The sequence below is a fragment of the Leguminivora glycinivorella genome, chromosome Z (genome assembly GCF_023078275.1).
Source record: "Leguminivora glycinivorella isolate SPB_JAAS2020 chromosome Z, LegGlyc_1.1, whole genome shotgun sequence".
NCBI classification, from domain to species: domain Eukaryota; kingdom Metazoa; phylum Arthropoda; class Insecta; order Lepidoptera; family Tortricidae; genus Leguminivora; species Leguminivora glycinivorella.
In genome coordinates, this window is record NC_062998.1 from 53,433,975 (window position 1) to 53,457,700 (window position 23,726).

Consider the following 23,726-nt stretch of genomic DNA (forward strand, 5'->3'; position numbering starts at 1 on the left):
TCATCACATCAGTTTTGTAAAGCAATGTATGCCGCGATGACCGGTCTGGCCTAGCGCGTAGTGACCCTGATAAGCCGCGGTCCCGGGTTCGAATCCCGGTAAGGGCCTTTATTTGTGCGATGAGCACAGATATTTGTCCCTGTCATAGATGTTTTTTATGTATATAAGTATGTATGTTTATCTATATAAGTAAGTATATCGTCCCCTAGCACCCATAGTAGGTACAAGCTTTGCTTAGTTTGGGGCTAGGTTGATCTGTGTAAGGTGTCCCCCAATATTTATTTATTTATTTTACCACGACGGTTCTCAAAAGTGCACTGATTTTAGGTAAATGAAAATTGGCTAACATAGAGTAAATTGCTGACTGGGCACACGTGCCGCACGAGGCCCGGAACGTGTTGAAGGTGCATTGCACTGAACACCTAATTAAAATGAAATCATTCAAGATGTTATAACAGTATTTTTATTAGTCTTACAAACGTCCAAACTAACGTATTATATAACAATTCCTTAACGATACTAAGGCATTCAAGGCACGAGGGGATGTCTTTGTTTTATTACTACTTTCCATACTACTTCTAAATCTCGTTTTGCCCCAGTCTCCTCTTGTTATAATAATATATTATATTGATTATGTTTCAATCTATTTCAGACTCCAGAATGCTGTTATACTGCGCAATCTTAGCTCTTATAAGCATTCCAGTGTTTTGTGACCACACAGGTACGTTCAAATATCTTATACTAGCTTTTCCCGCGGCTTCACTCGCGTCAAATTCGAAGCGGAGTGCTCCATACAAACTTCCACCCCCACATTTTAGGGAGGTGGGGGATTACAAAAAACAAAAAAAGTAGTCTCACTCTATCCCTTCAACTATCTCCACTTACAAATCATGTCAATTCGTCACTCCTTTTTGCCGTGAAAGGCGAACAAACAAACAGACACACACACACTTTCCCATTTATAATATTAGTATGGATAAAGCCCTGTTTTTTTTTGTTTTCATTTAAATTCGACACGTCGTTAGATTCATTATCACTATTATCAGGAACTACTCAGTACCTCTATCACTTTTAAATAAATTGAAAAAAAAAAAAACATAATACTTATGTCGATGATCATGGTCGATGGTCATTGTGATAGTTTGCGTCGACTAGGTTTTCCAAAATATTATTAAGGCCGCTGTACACATGGAGTCAACCCTTGTGGCCGCTGTACACATATGGCCAACGGTCAAATAGTCAAATAGTCAAATATCTTTATTGCAGTAATATTACACATTACATATAAATGTAGCAGGTAATACAGACCCTGTAAGGGCATAGCAACTTAATACATATTGTAATTATGTACTAATTATAATTACAATTATTTCTTATAAGCTAATGATATGTCTATACCTACATATAGACATCTGCACTATAACTATACATATTTGTAACATTGAGTGATTTTAATTATTTTTCCAGGAGGCATCATCAAAAAATTCTTTCATTGTATAATAGCTTTTATCTAACAAATATCTATTCAAAGCGGTTTCAAAAAGTTTGGGTTTTGCTATTGATTTTATTGTTTGTGGTATTTTATTATAAATTTTTATACACATTGTGTGGGGTCCTGCGTGGTATAGTGTGAGGTTGGATGTGGGCAATGCAAGGTCGTTATTATGTCGGAGGTTTAGAGGTTTAGTGTGTCGGTCTTTGGCTTGTGAAAAGAAATGGTTATGGGATCTTACAAACTTACATACTTCAAAAATGTATAAGGACGCAGGTTCCACCAACCCTTTGTGAAACCCCTTGGCCAAGATAAGAGCCGCTGTTTACACATTGGCGAACCAATCACTTGGCATTGGCTCTTCGTGAAAGATGGACGTGGAATGGAAAAGTCTAGGAAATTCTAGGTCATAGACGTTGTCAGAAAATTTTTATTAAAAAATAATAACCCCGTAGTAAAATTTAATTATTTGAAATATTAACAATTTTTTAAATATTCTGATAAGAACATTTATCTTTTTTAGGAAATACATTAAACATTTGCAAGGTTATTTTATTTCCTAAAATCTACACTATTATTGGCATAGATAAACTTATTATTTTCGTAAATATTTCACTACTGATGTCCTCTCTGACGGCTGACGACCAACTGAATGAAGCGCCAACGTGTAAACGCAGTTGGCCATTGGCGCCAAGATCCTTTGATGTGTGGACAAAAAACCGACACCAATCGGTTGGCCGGCAAGCGCAAGCGCCAACTGCCAACTTACGGCCAAGTAGCCCTCTACACGCTTGGCCAAGGGGGTTGGTGGAACCGTTGGCCATATGTGTACAGCTGCCATTGGAGCAGCCCCTTGGCCAAGCGTGTAGAGGGCTACTTGGCCGTATGTTGGTAGTTGGCGCCAGCGCTGGCCGGCCAACCGACTGGTGTCGATTTTTTGTCCACACATCAAAGGATCTTGGCGCACATGGCCAACTGCGTTCACACATTGGCGCCTCATTCAGTTTGTCGTCAGCCGTCAGAGAGGACAGTAGTGAAAGATTTACGAAAATAATAAGTTTATCTATGCCAATAATAGTGTTGATTTTAGGAAATAGAATACCCTTGCAAATGTTTCATGTATTGCCTAAAAAAGATAAAATGTGCTTATCAGAATATTCAAAAAATTGTTAATATTTCAGATAATTTAATTTTATTACGAGGTTATTATTTATTAATAAAATTTTGTTGACTTCGTAAATGACCTAGAATAGCCTTTTCCATTCTACGTCAATCTTTTATGAAGCGCCAATGCCAAGTGATTGGTTCACCAACGTGTGAACAGCGCCTCTTATCTTGGCCAAGGGGCTGCTCCAAGGGTTGGTCCAACCGTTGGCCCCATGTGCACAGCTGCCTTAAAAAACAACAATATTGTTCACAGAAGTGGTAGTCCTCAGAGCAGTGAGAGGCCATGACGCCAGACTCCCTTGCGGCCAAGGAAAAGTGTTCCTAGACGGACCTGACGCTTACGTGCTGTGGCTGAAAAATGAGAGAGAGTTCCTGTACCGGTTTCCTAACGAAGAGACACAAAGAAGGTAAGAGAGGTGGCATAAAGAGTTGATCCTCAGAGTACTCTTTTAGGGTCTCCCCAAATATTGACGCGAGATCGGCCTTAGCTAACCAAAGATCGCTCGTTATCATAAACATGCGTACGGATGCGTTCAGCATAGGTTTGCAAAAAAACGGTTTTTTTTCTGACTTGAAAAAAAAACATGAAAAAAATCCGTGAAAAAAACTTTTCTGGAGCATGTTTTTTTTCTAAAGGACGAAATCTCAAAATTTGCAAAAACAGTTATAGTTATTTGTTATACAAGGGGGCAAAATTGTATTATTTTAACGCCGAGTGTGGAATTGAAAAACGAGCAAGTGAAAGGATTCTATAGTTGAACCACGAGCGAAGCGAGTGGTTCGAGAATATAATCCTGAACTCGCGAGTTTTTTAACACACGAGAAGTAAAATACACTTGCACCCGAGTGTAACACAAAACTTTTCCCCTCACTATAGCGAGGAAACTACAACGCACAAAATGCGTTTATCACTGCTTCTAGTAGTTCCACAGGTGGTAAATCATCTCTATTACTAGATTCACCTACTTTTATCAATTTTAAAGCAGTTAATATGACTTTATTCATGGTCAAATTACTTTACCCACTAGTGGATAAAATGCGTTTTTACCCGCTGGTATTAAAGGACAAAACACTTGTTTCCGAGCTAGTGAGGGGAAAATACTTTTTTACAAGGGGCAAAGTAATTTGACCTACCCTGAATTCCAAACCACTCGTCGCTCGCGGTTCAATATTGGAATCTTTCGCTTGCTCTGGTATCAATATTGGCACGTGCGGTTAAACAAACTTTGCCACCGAGTGAAACACAAATTTTTTCACCACACCAACACGAACAAAATACTGACTATAAAACATCAAAATAAATGAAATCCATAAATTTATTCAATATTTATGATTCAAAATCATCATTTATAGGTAAAATCTAGCAGCCAGATTAAGACATCGAGTTAAAATTTGTATGAAATTACTTTGCCCCCTTGTGGATAAAATGCAATTTTGCTATCTGTTTTCGAATAGCAAAGAAAGCCTTTACCAGTTGGTGTGGTGAAAATACTTTTTCCGTAATTTGACCTTGAATAAAGTCAAATTAACTGCTTTAAAATTGATAAAAGTAGGTGAATCTAAGAAAGATTATTTACCACCTGTGGAACTACTAGAAGCAGTAATAAACGCATTTTTTGCGTTGTAGTTTCCTCGCTATAGTGAGGGGAAAAGTTTTGTGTTACACTCGGGTGCAAATGTATTTTACTTCTCGTGTGTTAAAAACTCGCAAGTTCAGGATTCTATTATCGAACCACTCGCTTCGCTCGTGGTTCAACTATAGAATCCTTTCACTTGCTCGTTTTTCAATTCCACACTCGGCCTTTAAATACAACTTAAGGGTATAACAAATAACTATTAATACAAAATCAAACAAATACAACATTTAATAATAGTTATTTGTTATACAAGGGGGCAAAGTTGTATTTTAACGCCGAGTGTGGAATTGAAAAACGAGCAAGTGAAAGGATTTTATAGTTGAACCACGAGCGAAGCGAGTGGTTAGAATCTTTGCGACCCACATTTGCAGTGGATAAACGCAAAAAAATGCGTTTATCACTGCTTCCAGTAGTTCCACAGGTGGTAAATCATCTTAATTACCACCTACTTTTATCAATTTTAAAGCAGTTAATTTGACTTTATTCAAGGTCAAATTACTTTACCCACTAGTGGATAAAATGCGTTTTTACCCGCTGGTATTTTAATACACGTGTTTCCGAGCTAGTGAGGGGAAAATATTTTTGTTACTTAGTTCAAAGCCAACATAGCGGACCTAACGAACTGTGCTGTGAACATATTCATAAACCATTTTAAGTATTATTTCCTCAATCAAAATGGAAGGAGTTCCACAGCTGCGCTAACTCCAACCTTTTTACCAGATCACTCTCACTAGACCAAGTATTCGGCACAACATGCGTCGCAGGCGCCTGTCACGATGACACCTCTCTCCTTCTCAAGCGTGTGAGCGACAGAGACAGCGGCATCTATCGGTGCCGCGTGCACTACCAAGCGTCACCTTCGGTGGATTACGTCATCGATATAAGACTCGTTGGTAAGTAGATATACATACTAGGACTACGCGCCATGTTGCCGAATTTCATTAGAACTATGGCAGGACGTACCTCGTCGATAGCTACTGGGCATTTTCGCGAGAACAATCATCAAAAATATTTTTTCTAAGGTAGGTAAATTTTAGGTTTTACCTACTCAGAATCACGAGCCCTTTCGATCTAGGACAAAAGAATGGTCCCAAAATTTTCTATCATTTTGCATACATTCCACTTTGTAACCGCTGGATTAAAGTGTTTGAAATAAAGGTAACAAAGTGGAAAAATTAAATTTGAGGCGCTTTCTCTGCCTAGTAGAATCGAAAGGGCTCGTGATTCTGAGTAAGAAAAACATTAAATTTACCTATTTTAGAAAAAAAAGTTTTTGATTTTTTTTCGCGAAAATGCCCTCCTAGACTGCCTGAAAAAGGCGAACAGTCGACCTGTCATATCTCACTCATACAAGCATGGTACGCGTTCACCTACACGAGCTTAGACTGTGTGCTAGGAACGCGCCTCTTTCATATTTGATCGCCAGTGTCCGAGGTGTGGTTTTGTACAACACTTGATCGATATCTTTGTTAGTACTTTGTAACAGGGGCTATAAAATCACCGTTATTGTTTCAGATTCCCCAGGAACCCCCCAGATCTACAACGACGCTGGTGAGCCGCTGAAGAGAGGCCACATCCAGCACATCAGTCTCGGGTCCAACTACACACTCACCTGCGAAGTTGCTGATGGTAAGCTAGAGTTCAAATAAAATCATTTTTAGCGTTCCACGCCTAAGAAATTGTGGCATCTCCTCTGTCCACTGCCAAATATCGTGCCACATTATTCTAATAGATGGTGATTAACGTCTGCTAGTAAGCAAGTACGGAAATTATCTTTCCTATAACGCGCTAACGGAGTTCCGAAAGTTAGTCGTATCTATACTTCTGTCAATCTATCTATAGAGAGTCTCTATTGCCAGCTACCTCAACTTACCATAGACTTTATGCTTCTGGAAATTAAGATAAAAACTTTTTAATTGCACATGAACTTGATCGACTAACTATAAATGTATAAATAAAAACATAGTCCCGAATCAATGTAAAGTGTAAAGAAGGCAGGCAACATTGCTATGGGGTTTATAACATCTTATTACGAATTTGACTCTTAACGTGCTCCTAATTAGCAAATTGTCTAAGTACATCCCATCATAGGTTAAATATAAGAAGATCATACTATCCCATAGATTAAAATGCGACCGCCTAAGAACGCGCATACACTACACCACACATAGATGGCGCCATAAAAAATGTCTTGTTGCCATCATTTGTAGATTGGCGTTAAGTGCCACTTTCAAGCCATAAATCTATGTCAAAAGTGACACAACGCCATCTACAAGTATAATTGAAAGCTACAAGACATTTTTTTGTGTCGCCATCTATGTGTGCGTTCTTAGGCGTAGTGTATGAGATGGTATGATCTTCTTATATTTAACTAGCTTTTGCTCGCGGCTTCGCTCGCGTTATAGAAAGCGACAAAAAGTGGCCTATGTCACTATGTCATCCCTTCAACTATCTCCACTTAAAAGATCACGTTAATTCGTGGCTCCGATTTGCCATGAAAGACGGACAAACAAACAGACACACACATTTTCCCATTTATAATATTAGTATCGATCTATGATCCCATGTCAACTAAAGAGCAATTAGTCTAGAAGATCTTGTTTGGCAATTTAACACTTTCTATATCCGACAGAGCCCGACACGCTTCTCTTTTGGCGTCGCAACGGCATCGTCATCGAACGCGCGGAAGCGTCGCGTCCGCGCACGCTACGCGCCACAGTCAGCGTGACCAACGCGTCGCGCGCTGAGCTGGACGCGCACTACGAGTGTCTGGCGCAGAACGCTGACGTCACAGAGCCACTCAGCGCGAGCGTTCTTGTCACTATGTACTGTAAGTATTCGTCTCTGTACCTACCTGCTCGTCATCCTCCTTGCTTTATCTCGACATTTGCTATGGCTTGGGAGCTTGGGGTCCGCTTTGACAATTGTAGCCGCCGTGCAGGATCATTAGCCGACGACTTATAAAAACTTCAACATAAAGTAGACTATAATATGTTTCAAAATAGGTACTGATTTACAATGGGTGACTTGACTAAACGGTTAAGTGTGGAAGTGGTGGTTATGGTCTCGAAGATGATGAAAGAGTGAATTGCAATATTTGAGCAGTTAAAAAGGTTGTCTAAGTTAGGTGCCTCATTGGCCGCGCTACACCGTACTTATAGGTGGTACGCTCCTGTTGGTTCTTTGTAAATCTTACGGAATTAGCCGAACGATAAGTAAGTTCTATACAAATAAAAGGTTGCGTTCGCAACAACAATTAATCCTAAGATTTGGCGTAGGCACTAGTTTTATGAAAGCGACTACCATCTCACCCGAAGGGTACTAATACTAAGCCTTATTGAGAATTAGTCCGGTTTCCTTGGCAAATATCAAATGACATTTCACACATAAGTTCGGAAAAACTCTTCAGTACGAAACGGGGTTTGAATCCGTGACCTCCGGATTGAAAGACGTGGCCTCTTACCGCTAGGCCACTAGCGCTTCAGTCAGTTGATCTCTGTTCTAGACTTAAAATCGTCGCTACCTCTAACCTAAGTACATCTTTCTCTTCCAGTGCCCCCGCTAAGCGTGGAGATACGGCTTTAACAACAACGTGGACTTCGAAGCCGGACAGCCGCGAGTGGTCGACTGCGTGGTGGTCGGCTGCGTGCCTCCGCCATCTATTACGTGGCATCTGGGAGACACATTGCTAAGACCGAGTGTGCATAAGGTAACGCTTCTTCTTTACATTATCCCGGCATTTGGGCACGACTCATGAGAGACCTTAGTTTTTAATCCCCGACGGAAAAACGACGGGCTGTTATAAGTTTGACGTGTCTGTCTGTGTGTGTGTGTCTGTCTGTGGCATCGTAGCTCCCGAACGGATGAACCGATTTCGATTTAGTTTTTTTTGTTTGAAATCTGAGTTAGTCGGGAGTGTTCTTAGCCATGTTTCATGAAAATCGGTCTACTATGTCGCAGTCGGGGGTTTTTTCAAAATTTTAATTTTGTGGTTAGGTTAGGTTATAACAGAGAGTTACTGTCAAAGTAAAATGTAATCACATAGACTGCCATCTCTAGGCACAGGCTTAAAACTTTTGAACCTCAGATTTGGCAATGTGGCCCATATTCTTAGCTTGATATGTGTTAAAATGTAAAATATGAATATTAGCGACATCTAGTCGAGCGTCCCCCAAAAGTGTAACGCCATCTAGGCCACGGTACCTTTTTCTCTATGGCTTTGAGGAAAGTTTTTTTCTTAGACTTTATCCGTCTATACGGAGTTACATATGTCTTTGCTTTTAATTAAAACCTTAGTTTGCTTTGGCATTAATTAGCATATAAACTAGATTAGGGGTGTGCAATGTACGGCCCGCGAAAGGTTTATATCGGTCCTTTAAAATATTGTCTGATATGGCCAACATTGTAGTAAAACTACAGTTTTGGTGGAAATCTTGCCCTTCTCTTCAAATTCCTTCAAATTTTGGCCCGCAATAAAAAAGTTTTTCCACCACTGAACTAGATTTACGGTGCCGCCTGTTTGAGTGTATGTTATCTATTTCAGTTTCTCACTATGACCACAGTATAATAAAGAGTACTATCGTACAGTATGGCCACTCCCGCTCCCCGCTGAAAGTGCCGACCACCCCCTCTCGGTTACCTCACAGTTACCGCCTGTCAAAAATGCGAACAGTCGACCTGTCATAGACCATGTGTTTACATTTTGCAGGAGCTCCACGACGGAAACTACACTGTGTCCTCATTGACGCTAGCGCCATCTCTCCGCGACGGCGGGCGCGAGCTCGCGTGTCGAGCGCACAACTCCCACCTCCCCGGCCAGGTGTTCCAGGACCAGGTCACACTGAACGTGGGCTGTAAGTTCTTTGACACATTCGCTAAAGTATTATGCATCTGTCATAATATCATGTCATCGTAGGCAATCCTGGAAAATATGACCTGACTTTCTCTCAATGTTTCAGATCGTCCAGTCTGTCTATCAACAGGCGAGGAAACTATTGGCGCCGTGCCTGGAGAAGCAGAGACAGTGACCTGTGTGGTGGAAGCATCTCCAGAGCCCCTACAGTTCAGCTGGACCTTTGCTGACTCACGGACTTTATACACCAGCGTCAAGGTACGTCCCTGCCCAGTAGACCATGTGAGGAGACTATAGCAGTGTCTGGTGACGCAGAAACAGTGACCTGTGTGGTGGAAGCGTCTCCAGAGCCCCTACAGTTCAGCTGGACCTTTGCTGACTCACGGACTTTATACACCAGCGTCAAGGTACGTCCCTGCCCAGTAGACCATGTGAGGAGACTATAGCAGTGTCTGATGACGACAGAAACAGTGACCTGTGTGGTGGAAGCATCTCCAGAGCCCCTACAGTTCAGCTGGACCTTTGCTGACTCACGGACTTTATACACCAGCGTCAAGGTACGTCCCTGCCCAGTAGACCATGTGAGGAGACTATAGCAGTGTCTGGTGACGCAGAAACAGTGACCTGTGTGGTGGAAGCGTCTCCAGAGCCCCTACAGTTCAGCTGGACCTTTGCTGACTCACGGACTTTATACACCAGCGTTAAGGTATGTTCCTGCCCAGTAGACCATGTGAGGAGACTATAGCAGTGTCTGGTGACGCAGAAACAGTAACCTGTGTGGTGGAAGCATCTCCAGAGCCCCTACAGTTCAGCTGGACCTTTGCTGACTCACGGACTTTATACACCAGCGTCAAGGTACGTCCATGCCCAGTAGACCATGTGAGGAGACTATAGCAGTGTCTGGTGACGCAGAAACAGTGACCTGTGTGGTGGAAGCATCTCCAGAGCCCCTACAGTTCAGCTGGACCTTTGCTGACTCACGGACTTTATACACCAGCGTCAAGGTACGTCCCTGCCCAGTAGACCATGTGAGGAGACTATAGCAGTGTCTGGTGACGCAGAAACAGTGACATGTGTGGTGGAAGCATCTCCAGAGCCCCTACAATTCAGCTGGACCTTTGCTGACTCACGGATCATGTACACCAGCGTTAAGGTACGTTCCTGCCCAGTAGATCATATGAGGAGACTATAGCAGTGTCTGGCGAGGCAGAAACAGTGACCTGTGTGGTGGAAGCGTCCCCAGAACCCTTGCAGTTCAGCTGGACCTCCGCAGACTTAATACACCAGCATTAATCCGTTTTTTGTCCTATCCGTCTGAGGTGACACTATGAATGTTAATCGCGTGAAAAAGGTAAATAACTTCAAATGTATTTCAGAAGCTTCCCGGCCACCAGCACCGCTACAGCTCAACTCTCACCTGGCTCCCCCGCCCCGGCGACTACGGCGCACTGCTCTGCCGAGCGACGAATTCGTTCGGCGAGCAGAAGCGAGCGTGCGCATACGCGGTGGCTAGAGGAGGCCCACCTAGGGCGCCGCAGTGTGTCGTTAAAGAAGCGGGGACGTTGAGGGTTCAGTGCAAGAAAGGTAAGATTTTTAGAGAAATACTTTGGCTGCCACGAAGCGGCAGCTGACGTCCACGAGGATTTGTCACACATTGCCCTTCACAAGTTTTCGCTCGAGAGACCAAGTACCGTAGCCGAATGGCATTTCTGCGACGCGAAACGAAAACGAAACGCCGCGAAAGTCGCGCAGTCTGGCTCTGTTGCGCCAATACGCAAGAGTGGTAGAGATAGATGTCTACGAGCGTCTCGTTTCGTGAGCGTTTGTGTCATACGGCTACGTACACCCTGTACAGTGTACCTACTATATTTTGTCATAACAGCGAAAACCCCAATTTTTAGGATTCCGTACCACAAAATGGAAAATCCTTATAGGGATCACTCGTGCGTCTGTCCGTCTGTCACAGCCAATTTTTCATGTTAAATATAAATTGGTTTCGTTATTTCCAGATTGGGACGGCGGCCGTCCCCAAACAATACACTTGGTGGTTCGCGACTCAACCGGTACGGTGGTCACCAACGCTTCCGACCCCGCCGGCCACTTCCAACTATCGCTGGCCGGGCGCAACTTGAGCGCGGTGGTGTACGCGAGCAATATTAGAGGACGGAGCGAAGATGTGGAGCTACAGATGCATAATACGCCTATGAGCGCTTTTGGTGAGTTTGAATCTTTTGACCTTTGGAAAAAGTTGATATTGGGCATATACCTAGTCCATGACAACTGGTACAGTGGTCATAGAAGCTTGCGACGCAGCGGTCCACTTTACAGCTAGTGGTGGCCAGGCGTATCCTGAGTGCTGTGGTGTACACTACTAGTTCCCGATTCCACCGGTACGGTGGTTAACATAGCTTGCAACGCAGCGGTCTACTTACATCTCTAGCGCTGGCCGGGCGCAACTTGAGTGCGGTAGTGTACGCCCACTTTGTCCATTCCTATATATAGCGATTGTGAGTAGAATTCGGGCATTTTTAGGGTTCCGTAGTCAACTAGGAACCCTTATAGTTTCGCCATGTCTGTCTGTCCCGTCCGTCCGTCCGTCCGCGGATAATCTCAGTAACCGTTAGCACTAGAAAGCTGAATTTTGGTACCAATATGTATATCAATCACGCCGACAAAGTGGGGACTGATTTTTTTTTCATTCTAACCCCAACGTGTGATATATTGTTGGATAGGTATTTAAAAATTAATGAGGGTTTACTAAAATATTTTTTTGATAATATTAATATTTTCTGAAATAAACGCTTCTAAAGGAAAAAAGTGTGTCCCCCCCCCCCCTCTAACTTTTGAATCATATGATTAAAAAATATGAAAAAAATCACAAAAGAAGAACTTTATAAAGACTTTCTAGGAAAATTGTTTTGAACTTGATAGGTTCAGTAGTTTTTGAGAAAAACACGAAAAACTACGGAACCCTACACTGAGCGTGGCCCGACAATATCTTGGCCGGTTTTTTTTTAACATTGAGTCTAGCTAGTCTCACCATCGCTGACGTGGTCTGCCAAATCTCCGTTTTGAGCTAAGCTCTTAGATAATCAAAAGGTTCCCCGACTAATCATTTCATTCAATATACATCGATTGTAGCGACTAAAAATAGAATAAATATATAAGTACATAATTTTGTAAAAACAATTTTCATATTAAGTATAGTTTCTCAACTCAAATCTACAACTAGGTACCTACTACTTATACTCGTATACTGGTGCCGTAGCTGAATGGCATTTCTGCGACGCGAAACGAAAACGAAACGCCGCGAAAGGTAGTCTGGCTCTGTCGCGCCAATACGCAAGAGCGATAGAGATATAGATATCTACGAGCGTTTCGTTTTGTTAGCATTTCGTGAGCGTTTGTGCCATTCGGATACGTACCCAGAACATATTCTTATTACCTACTTATTAGGTGCGAAGACAAGTTGTAAACAACAATATTACACACACATTTCGTGGTAAACAACTATATAGGTATATCGATATGTGTTTTTATCAATTGTTTTTAATTATTCATTTTTCCTGTATCTTTTGAATGTTCTTGTATTGTTTTATATGTGTTGTATCTTGTTTATCACGAATAAATGATTTGATTTGATTTGTAAATATAATTAATTTATAGGCAATTAGCATTAAATACTTTACAACCAAATATCAGCAACGCAGGTTACGTCAAGAGGGTGTTGTAAATTGATCACGCTGGTTAACGTATCTTAGGATTCTTAGGTCGTCCGTAATTCGTTAGTGATTATGACCTAGGTTGTTTTTAAAAGGTGGTTGTTTTTATACGTCAGCAGTCACAGAGCCATCGCCGGCGCTCGGCTGGGCGCGCTGGCTGGAGCTGTCGGCCATCGCGATCGCGGTGACCGGCGGCGTAGCGGCGGCCGCGCTCTGCGTGCGCGCGGCGCGGGCCAAGAGACTCGCCGACAACCCCGACTTAGTCCCGAGGGCTGACGGTGAGTACCTACCACTAAACCACAGTATAATAAAAAGTACAGTAAGTACAGTATGGCCACTCCCGCTCCCCGCTGAAAGTGCCGCTTACCTCACAGTTACCGCCTGTATAAAATGCGAACAATCGACCTGTCAATATTTCACTCATACAAGCAAAGTACGCTTTCACCTACACGAGCTTAGACTGTGTGCTAGGAACGCGCCTCTTTCATATATTTGATCGCCAGTGTCCGAGGTGTGGCTATATAGTGTCATCTTAGAGCCATCAGTCACAGAGACAGTAGACACACAGAGCGGATGGTGAGTGAGTAGTTACTACGGTAATCTGTCTTTAGCGATGTATCGTTGTGTCACAGAAACAAGGTGCCAAGTGCGGACTAAGCTTGTTATTATAACTGTCCCTTTATGGTCCAATGCAAGGCCATCAAATAGAACTAGAATAGCTAGTGACAGCGTTTGGGCGCGCTGGCGGGAGCTGTCGGCCATCGCGATCGCGGTGACCGGCGGCGTCGCGGCGGCCGCGCTCTGCGTGCGCGCGGCGCGAGCCACGAGACTCGCCGACAACCCCAACTTAGTCCCAAGGGCTGACGGTGAGTAGACAGAAAACTCGCTGGGCGGGTTCTCGCCATACAAGCGCTTATAAATTACGACCGGTTTCTGACGTAGTGCGCCATTTTTGGTCTGGTAATAGCGAGACGACTAAAAAAAACTGATTAGTCCGTCAGTTAGACTATCAAAGAATTTTAGACACGTATTTTTTCTTTTTTCTCGTAAACAAAAAATAATGACGGTACAGTGCGTTGAAGTTTCGCGTGACGTCACGCCTAGGTACAATATTTACTTAGAAGTGACGTCATAAGCCCCCACTCCGAAAGTTCCGGAACTTTGATGCTCTACATCTTTGTGTTTTTTCATTAATTGGAATAAGCGAAAAATATGTGTTCAGTATTTTTGGTCGATCTAACTGACGGACTAAACAGAATGCCATTTTTTATGTAGTCGTCATCCCTATTAGTGAATGTGAAATTCAGCCTTCCATTTCGTTTTTCTTCAACCCCGTAATTGCTAAGAGTACCACTGCAACTGCAGTATCAACAGGTTCATGTGATTTATATCCTCCTTATGAGAATACAGGCGAGAGTGCATGTGAATGCATCTAATCCTACTTTCCCTCTCTCAACAGGGGCGTTTCACCGCGAGCCAGACTTCGTCGGTGGAGAGCGGGTGCTTGGAACAACGAATATCACCGTCAACCAGCTGGCTGCGTGTCAGAATGTAAGTAATGTAAGTATCTACAGTCGTTTGCGGCACAGTTAAGGACGACTCAGTAGTTACTCTCCGGCAGCGGCGATGCGAAAGCACGTGGTTGAACAAAATTACTTTAAATGTTACTCAACATCGTCCAAAGTAAAATGTTGTTATATTTAAGTATTAGCATAAAAATACCACATTATATCAGTCAGAAAATACAATAATAGTACATTTCGATACAAGTGCGAAAAAAGGAAGTTCGAAACGAGTGGCGATAAATTAAAACACGACGAAAATATCATTATGCATATTATTATTATCCACGTTTATCCAAATCCGCTTGCATGTGTTGCGTACGTACACGTGCACCCCGCGCGGCGTAGGTTTGTTAGAAGAGTTATTACTGGTTTATACTGTGTCTGCGGGCACCTGTCACTTGTGGAAATTGCGGCTCACAACTGGATGAGACTAGCTCTGGACCGGGACAACTAGAGTACTAGAAGAGAGGCCTATGCTCAGCGATGAAAGGCTGATGATATGATGATATTTTCATAATTTACCACCACAAACAACATTGAGAACAAACTAGATAAAGTTTATTTTATGAACGTCTAATAAAGAAAAGCCAACTCTGTCCAGCTGCGCCATTCCCTCCAAATTTCAGTGCACTTCTTTCCTATTGGAGAGTTCCCAACGTTAATGTATCGTTTCCCAGCAAAAAGCTTGTCGCCATAAGGAAGAAGGGCCATAAGGTTTTGAAAGATTATTCCTGGTGGGCAGTCGTGAACATAGATGCCGAAGACGCTAGCGGGTTCTCGGCATACAAGCGGTTATAAATTACGACCGGTTTTTGACGTAGCGCGCCATTTTTAGGGTTCCGTAGTCAACTAGGAACCCTTATAGTTTCGCAATGTCTGTCTGTCCGTCCGTCCGTCCGTCCGTCCGCGGATAATCTCAGTGACCGTTAGCACTAGAAAGCTGAAATTTGGTACCAATATGTATATCAATCACGCCTACAAAGTGGTAAAATAAAAAGTGGAAAAAAATGTTTTGTTAGGGTACCCCCCCTACATGTAAAGTGAGGACAGATTTTTTTTTTCATTCCAACCCCAACGTGTGATATATTGTTGGATAGGTATTTAAAAATGAATAAGGGTAAAATCGTTTTTTGATAATATTAATATTTTCGGAAATAATCGCTCCTAAAGGAAAAAAAAATGTGTCCCCCCCCCTCTAACTTTTGAACCATATATTTAAAAAATATAAAAAAAATCACAAAAGTAGAACATTATAAATACTTTCTAGGAAAATCATTTTGAACTTGATAGGTTCAGTAGTTTTTGAGAAAAATACGGAAAACTACGGAACTACACTGAGTGTGGCCCGACACGCTCTTGGCCGGTTTTTAGTCTAGTAGTGAATGTGTTAAAAGTACAAGCAAATACCGTCCTCATGGTAAACGCTAAAGTACAGATGTAGTGCGAAAAGGGTTTCCTTCGTATTTTTCCGGAACCTTTCGTATTTGTCATGCTAGTTCAGTCAATGCCAGTACATCTTGTACTGAGACTGACTGAAATAGCATGACACGTTCGTTCGTTTCCGTAACAATACGAAAGCAAGTATTTCCGCACTACATCTTTAACAACTTCGCAACTTTATCTAGACTTGGGGCCCGTTTCTCGAAAGGTACAGCCTTTTGTATTAAAAGTGCGCGAACTGTATAATCGTATGGGTTATCATGGAAACACACTAAGTAATACAAGGTTTGTACCTTTCGAGAAACGGGCCACTGGACGCATACTTATATTGATGAATTTATGTTTCTTGCAGCAATACTCCTCATCGCCAGTACCCTCCTGCCGAGTGCTGGTGGGCTGCCCCCACCCTCCACAAGACTCTTGTCCAGCCACGCAGCATTCCTACTACGTCTAAGTCCGTTTTCAATCCGATCCGATATCGGATGTCGGAAGAATTTCAATGGAAAAAATCCAAGATGGCGCCTGTAATGTATGAGATATCGGATGGGATAATGTGAAAACGCAGTAACAGCCACTCTGGTAACCACATGTGACGTCACAAGTGTATGGGTCTCTTCAAACCTATCGACGCGGAATCAGCTTTCGCTGACCAAAAATCACTCGTTAGTATGAACAAAGAGGATCGAGTATTATAGAGAGTTACTGTCAAAGTAAAATGTGTAATCACTGTGTAGGTATAGACTGCCATCTCTCGACACAAGCTTAAAACTTTTAACCTCAGTTTGGTAAATTTAGCCCATATTGAGCTGATATGTGTTAAAATGTCATACCGCGTGGATCTCCTTTCGGGAAATGGTAGATAGTGTAGCACAACATTTTTCCCCTAGAAACTATAAATTTACTTTAACTATTTTCACCTTTCAAACATTTTTGTAAAAATTACTAGTCCCCTAAACAGGTACAGGGTCAATGACCTTAGCTTGATATTTACTGTGTTAATTTGATGCCGTACCATTTTGTCTGTTTCCGACACCGATAACAAATGTCGCAGGATTTTCAGGGACCGTTCTCTTTGTGGATTTATCAGATGAAAGCTTAGGTTACATACATATTTTTAATAATATCAACACAAAAATTGTTCAAGTGACATTAGATATGACAACCACTGACTACTAATCATAAACATGAAGGCATAAACAATTAAGGAAGATATCGCGACCTCTTTTATCATAAAAAAAGTTATGTTTATCTTACTTAGACTGATATAATGTAATAATTGGTATAACCGCTTTTCACATCACTGTTTTTAAAGCCGGGCGTACATTTTTTCATGCACGAAAAAATGTACGCCCACATTTTTAGGGTTCCGTACCTCAAAGAGGAAAAACGGAACCCTTATAGGATCACTCGCGTGTCTGTCTGTCCCTCTGTCACAGCCGATTTCTCCGAAACTACTAGACCGATTTACTTGAAATTTGGCACACGTATGTAAACAAGTGGCCCAAAGACGGACATGTAATATAATTAAATGAAATTAAACGAAATTTAATCATAGGGGCCACTTTTGGGGGTAAAATTGAAAATTAAAAATCAAAGTTATTAGAACTATATTGTGCTACATATCAAATGAAAGAGCATTTTATAAGCATCTCAAATATATTTTTTTTATAGTTTTTATTTTGGTAATTTAGAAGTAATTTAAGAAAATAAGCAAAAAATGACCATTCCCCCCCTTATCTCCGAAACTACTTAGCGTAAAATTTAAAAAAAAATACACGAGATAGCCCTCTACCTGTAGATTACAGGAAAACCTATTGGAAATCTACAGTCAAGCGTAAGTCGGAGTTAAGAGAAAAAAACTCAAATTGAGATTTTTCACTCACTGCCGCTGCAAGTACTTACTAAATGTTTTGAAATTTTGTGAGCGCCATGGACAGGTAGAAAGAAATTCATTTCTGTTTAGAAATTGTTAAAAATTTTAAGCATTTGCCAAAATGACTTAAGTTCCTACTAAAAAAGAGGCGCTTACGACTGTTTAGAACTGCACTGACCATAATATTGCCCTAATAGGTCCAAAAAATGGTGTATATATACGAAAACAAAAAAATTGTGCCACCGACAACCAAAATCTGAAGTCTATTTGCTCTATCTCTTATAGTTTCCAAAATATACGCAAAATCTTTAAAGTACAAATCTATTGTACGTTGCCATCACATGTCGTCAGGCGCTCATGACCTTTTTGTATGGAAATGTCGAAATCCGACTCGCACTTTACCGATTTTCATAGAAAGTTGTGTTTTATTATAGTTTTGAAGGAGGTTTCTTGTTTTTAACCACCAACGCAAAAATATTATAATAATAATAGGTTTGACGCTTGACATGTCTGTCTGGCATCATAGCTCCCGAACGAATCAATCGATTTTGATTTAGTTTTTAATGTTTAAGGTGAATTCGTCGAGAGTTTTTTTTTGTACCACGTAGGTGGCAAACATGCATACGGTCCGCCTGATGGAAAGCGGTGACTGTTACATATGGACGCCTGCCACTCAAGGAGTGGCACATGTGCGTTGCCGACTCGACTCATTAGAAACTTGTACAAACCTGTACTTAGAAGGGGCCTGGGTGCCGACGACTCAAAGGACCGAAGGAAGGAGGGGGAAGGAAGGAAGGAGTACCGCACCCTCGTTGAGCTCTGGCTGCCTTACTCACCGGCAGGAACACAACAATGAGTAAAGTCTAGTGCTACTTGATTGCGGTCTTTTGTAAAGCGGAGGTATTAGACTCTGCTCTACCTTAGAGTATATTCAATTTAGTATTAGAGTTATCAGTCAAGAAATTTAAATGCAGCGCCATCTATTATTAGTTTCGACAACTTTTCATGTGACTTTCCATGCCTAAAGGTTCGCACAAGTCTCAAGTCGCGTAAATTACTTAGTAAATTTTGCCGAGAGACGGCGCTAAATACAATAATACTCATTAGAGTACCTATACTTCTAGTCAAAGACATATATAACTCCGTATAGACAGATAAAGTCTAAGAATAAAACGTACTTACCTCAGTACCACACAGAAGAAGGGCTCAGCTAGATGGCGCTAATATTAATATTATTAACACGCTTTTATTAGGTCGTCGTGTATGTAACTAACTATGTAATGGAATCTACGGAGGCTAATTTAACCATCTTCCAAGGATCGTAGCGTAATGATAATTGGCAGCTGTATGTAGTTCTGATGACAGTACAATAATATGGTACTGTTGAACTGATCTGATGATGGAGCCGGAAGATATGAACTGGAACTACATGATGGAACATCGTATCATAGCTGTTTTTGGGTTTCTTAGAAAAGTCTTGTAATGAACTTTGACTACGATTAGGTTTCAAGGTCTGATGATGGAGCCGGAAGATATGAACTGGAACTACATGATGGAACATCGTATATCATAGCAGTTTTTGGGTTTCTTAGAAAAGTCTTGAAATGAACTTTGTCTACGATAAGGTTTCAAGGTCTGATGATGAAGCCGGAAGATATGAACTGGAACTACATGATGTAACATCGTATCATAGCTGTTTTTGCGTTTCTTAGAAAAGTCTTGTAATGAACTTTGACTACGATTAGGTTTCAAGGTCTGATGATGGAGCCGGAAGATATGAACTGGAACTACTAAAAAGATCAACGTAGTATTTAAAATAAGTTGGGATAGGGTTTTCTTGAGACACTTAAGAGCAAGTAAAGGGGGGCTCAGGGGCGATCGAAGCCCCCCACAAAAAAGACTGATCAACGTAGTATTTAAAATAAGTTGGGTTAAGGTTTTCTTGTGACCCTCCAGAGGAAATAAAGGGTGGGCTCTACTATGAAAAGAAAGATCAACGTAGTATTTAAAATAAGTTGGGTTAGGGTTTTCTTGTGACCGTTCAGAGTAAATAAAGGGGGGGGGGGGGGGGCTCGGGGGGCTAAGCCCAAAGCAAAAAAGAAAGATCAACGTAGTATTTAAAATAAGTTGGGATAGGGTTTTCTTGTGACCCTTAAGAGCAAGTAAAGAGGGGCTCGGGGGCGAAGCTCCCCACAAAAAAAAGATCAACATAGTATTTAAAATAAGTTGGGATAGGGTTTTCTTGAGACCCTTAAGAGGAAATAAAGGGGGGCTCGGGGGGCGAAGCCCTCCGCATAAAATAAACATCAACGTAGTATTTAAAGTAAGTTGGGATAGGGTTTTCTTGTGACCCTGAAGAGCATGAATAAGGGGGGCTCGAGGGCGAAGCCCCCCGCATAAAAGAAAGATCAACGTAGTATTTAAAATAAGTTGGGATAGGGTTTTCTTGAGACCCTCAAGAGCATATAAAGGAGGGCTCGGGGGGCGAAGCCCCCCGCATAAAAGAAAGATCAACATAGTAGAGAATGCCTTAAAGCATGAGTCCGCCTTTTGTACTGCAAGATTTTCTTTTATCACTGCTTCCAGTAGTTCCACAGGTGGTAAATGATCTTTATTACTAGATTCACCTACTTTTATCAATTTTAAAGCACTAGTGGATAAAATGCGTTTTTACCCGCTGGTATTAAAGGACAAAACACGTGTTTCCGAGCTAGTGAGGGGAAAAATTCAATGTTGGCTGCTCGCGTGCGGTCCGTTTGTTAATGTAGGTAAGAATTTAGAATAGCGTCATTTTGTGAACATCAAAGGAGTGAGCCTTCTGTACTTGTACTATTATACATATATTCTGTGACAAAACTAAGAACATGTGTTCCAAGTACAACATTCGAAATGCCGGAAAGTTAGTAGGTATCGACCGTAAATTGGCGAAATCCAATTTACGGTCAAATTAACACATGTGATGGACCCTGCCGTCTATAATAATAATAAATAATAATAATAAATAAATATTATAGGACATTCTTACACAGATTGACTGAGGCCCACTGTAAGCTCAAGAAGGCTTGTGTTGTGGGTACTCAGACAACGATATATATAATATGTAAATACTTATATACACAGAAAAACATCCATGACTCAGGAACAAATATCTGTGCTCATCACACAAATAAATGCCCTTACCGGGATTCGAACCCGGGACCGCGGCGCAGCAGGCAGGGTCACTACCGACTGCGCCAGACCGGTCGTCAAATATGTATAATAAATTGCCGCAATATGTGGTTGAAGCGCCTAGTGTGTCGAACTTTAAGTACCTATCGCTTAAAAAATTGGCTGGTCGAGCACCCGTTCTACAATTATGACAATTTTTTTATTACCTAATTAGAAAAATATTTTTGTGCATTTTTTATGTGAATATTGCCTAACTTTTTGTAATTTCAATATTCTGTCTATTTATTCTCTAAGTATTATTGTTGTATGAATATTATTTTTTTAAATCAAATCTTGACGTGTAAAATGGCGTTGAATGAATAAATGAATATGAGTATGAGTAGTATGGTTATTTTAACCATTGAAAGTTTGTACGGAACCCTCGGTGGGCGAGTCCGACTCGCACTTGGCCGGTTTTTTCATGCATGACCTAGTTCTTAACTATTATTTGGTTCGCAAAATTAATAGGTTACATTTTCAACGACCAGCAAAACTCTTTACGTGGTCGAAAATTGATAAGATGTTTGACGCTTGAAATGATAGGTATTGTCATTTCATCTAATGTCATAATTATTCAACTAAAATTGCCTATGTAAAACATCGTGATTATTGAAATTTGCTCTACGTAAAACTGCAATGGAACTGTAATGTGACTGATTATTAACAAAAGTAACAAACCAAATCCACTCTCGCATCAGGTGGGGCATAGAAAAAATTTTAGGTGCTTCTGATATAGTCACTTAGATTACAAACTTATCCCAATGTGGCTATCACGAAAAAGCACAAAATGACCAACGAATCAACCCGCGGGCCCTGCAGCTAGACTTGATGAAAAAATACTGCGGTATTATCGCCGGAGTCCAGGGAAACATTAATTACATACAATATTAAATATCATGTGCTACAACGTCACGGAACATCATGCATTTACCTACGAAGATGGAAGAACATTTGAACACCGTAGGATGTTAACGTGAAAATAGTGTTAAAAATGGTTAAAAGTATGTAATAAAGATTGATAATCATATTTTTGCCATTATTTCATTTAAGTATTTGACATGCGTCATTCATACATCAGTGTATTAATGTCAACGCTCGGAAAGAATGCAAACAATGTCCGAGATTTCCCGATTGCGATCCCTTAATCTAACAATATGGTATGTGCATGTAGGGTTATCACCAGGGCCAAAAGTTGGCGAATTTGTTAATTTTATTTTTTGTTTAATTTATCATTCCAACCTTCACTAATCTACTCTGCTGCACTTATATAACGCTATATTCCCGAGAAGGAACATGGTGTTAAACCACCCTGTATATTAAAATTACCGCCATCTAGCCGAGCGTTCCCTAAAGGTGTAACGCCATCTAGGCCACCTTACCTTTCTCCTTAGGGCTTTGAGGTAAGTTTTTCCTTAGGGCTTTGAGGTAAGTTTTTCCTTAGGGCTTTGAGGTAAGTTTTTTTCTAGACTTTATCCGTCTATACGGAGTTACATATGTCTTTGGTATGAACATGCGTACGGATGCGTTCAACGACGATGACGCGTCAGCGTCTTTATACTAACGAGCGATACTTAGTCGGCGAGAGCAGATTCCGCGTCAATAAGTTTGGGAGTCCCTAAGTCTGACGCTTTGCGGCCTGAGGACAGGAAAGTACCATTTCCTGTGGAACGTCACTTTGCGTCACACACACACACACACACAAACACACACACACAATTGTATCATAGTAAATCTTCCGAGATGATGAATATATTCAACGTAAACGAAGAGCTTATAAAAAGTGCCTATATACTATAGCTTCGTTAGAACTCAATAGGCGAAACGACTAAAAAAAAGTAGTTGGTTCGTCAGTTAGATTATCAAAAAATGTTGGGACAAATATTTTTTCTTTTCTCTCGTAAACGTAAAATAGTGGTAGGTACAGTGCGTTGAACTGTCGCGTGACGTCACGCCTAGGTACAATTTTCACTTAAAAGTGACGTCACAAGCCCCCACTTTGATGCCTTTGATGCTCTGTATCTTTTGATTTTTTTCATTAATTTGATAAAACGAAAAATATGTGTTCAGTATTTTTGGACGATCTAACTGGTGGACTAAACAGAATGTCATTATTTTTATGGTGTCGTCATCCCTATTAGTGCTTTAGTTTAGTACTTACTTACAGCTTGGCAGAAAAGAAATGGAACTTATAAGAGACTGATATGAAAGCACCTGTGCCAAAGGAGACCTAGCTATCATGATTTTTCTTACGTTTGGCACATGAAAGTGAAGTTCCAAGGACAAAAAGGAAGGATTAGCAAATTTAATAATAAAACTACCGTGAGACACTGACATGTTAAACATGTAAAATCGGGTAACTCACGTAAAATTGACGAAGGTCGCTCGACATGTTAGTGTGTTTTTCGTGATTGTGGTTGGTCAGTGCCCCCTAGCTGGAAGACGGTATTACGTACTACGCCGGTAGTCCGTGTGGATGAGCCCTTAGCGATTGACGTAGTGAGTGTAGTGTGCAACCCAACAAATGATAATTATGCCGAAATAGAGGGTAGTTTCGCACCGCCCCTGCCGCCGACCCCCGCGCCCCAGGCGGCCCGCAGTCTGCGTCGGGAGTCGGGATACCATCAGCATCGCGCGTGCTCAATGAAAGTGCTCCTCGTTACGGAGCGAAACATGTCGAGCGACCTTTGACAATTTTACGTGAGTTACCCGATTTTACATGTTTAATATTTTAAAAAGGAAGGACATTTCCTTCACCACAACCCCCCAAAAAA

At 41.3% G+C, this 23,726-nt stretch overlaps 1 protein-coding gene across 1 annotated transcript; it reads left to right on the top strand.

Annotated features, from left to right (window-relative positions):
• The first annotated feature begins 1,752 nt into the window (after positions 1–1,752).
• Positions 1,753–16,700, top strand: LOC125240520 (hemicentin-2-like). The gene is made up of 13 exons (XM_048148413.1): positions 1,753–1,768; positions 2,913–3,066; positions 5,017–5,189; positions 5,812–5,925; positions 6,929–7,126; positions 7,863–8,005; positions 9,005–9,149; positions 9,255–9,406; positions 10,528–10,732; positions 11,158–11,364; positions 12,987–13,148; positions 14,330–14,430; positions 16,228–16,700. The coding sequence occupies exons 1-13, from the start codon at positions 1,753–1,755 to the stop codon at positions 16,327–16,329; spliced, it is 1,872 nt and encodes a 623-aa protein (XP_048004370.1). The 3' UTR covers positions 16,330–16,700.
• The last annotated feature ends 7,026 nt before the right edge of the window (positions 16,701–23,726 follow it).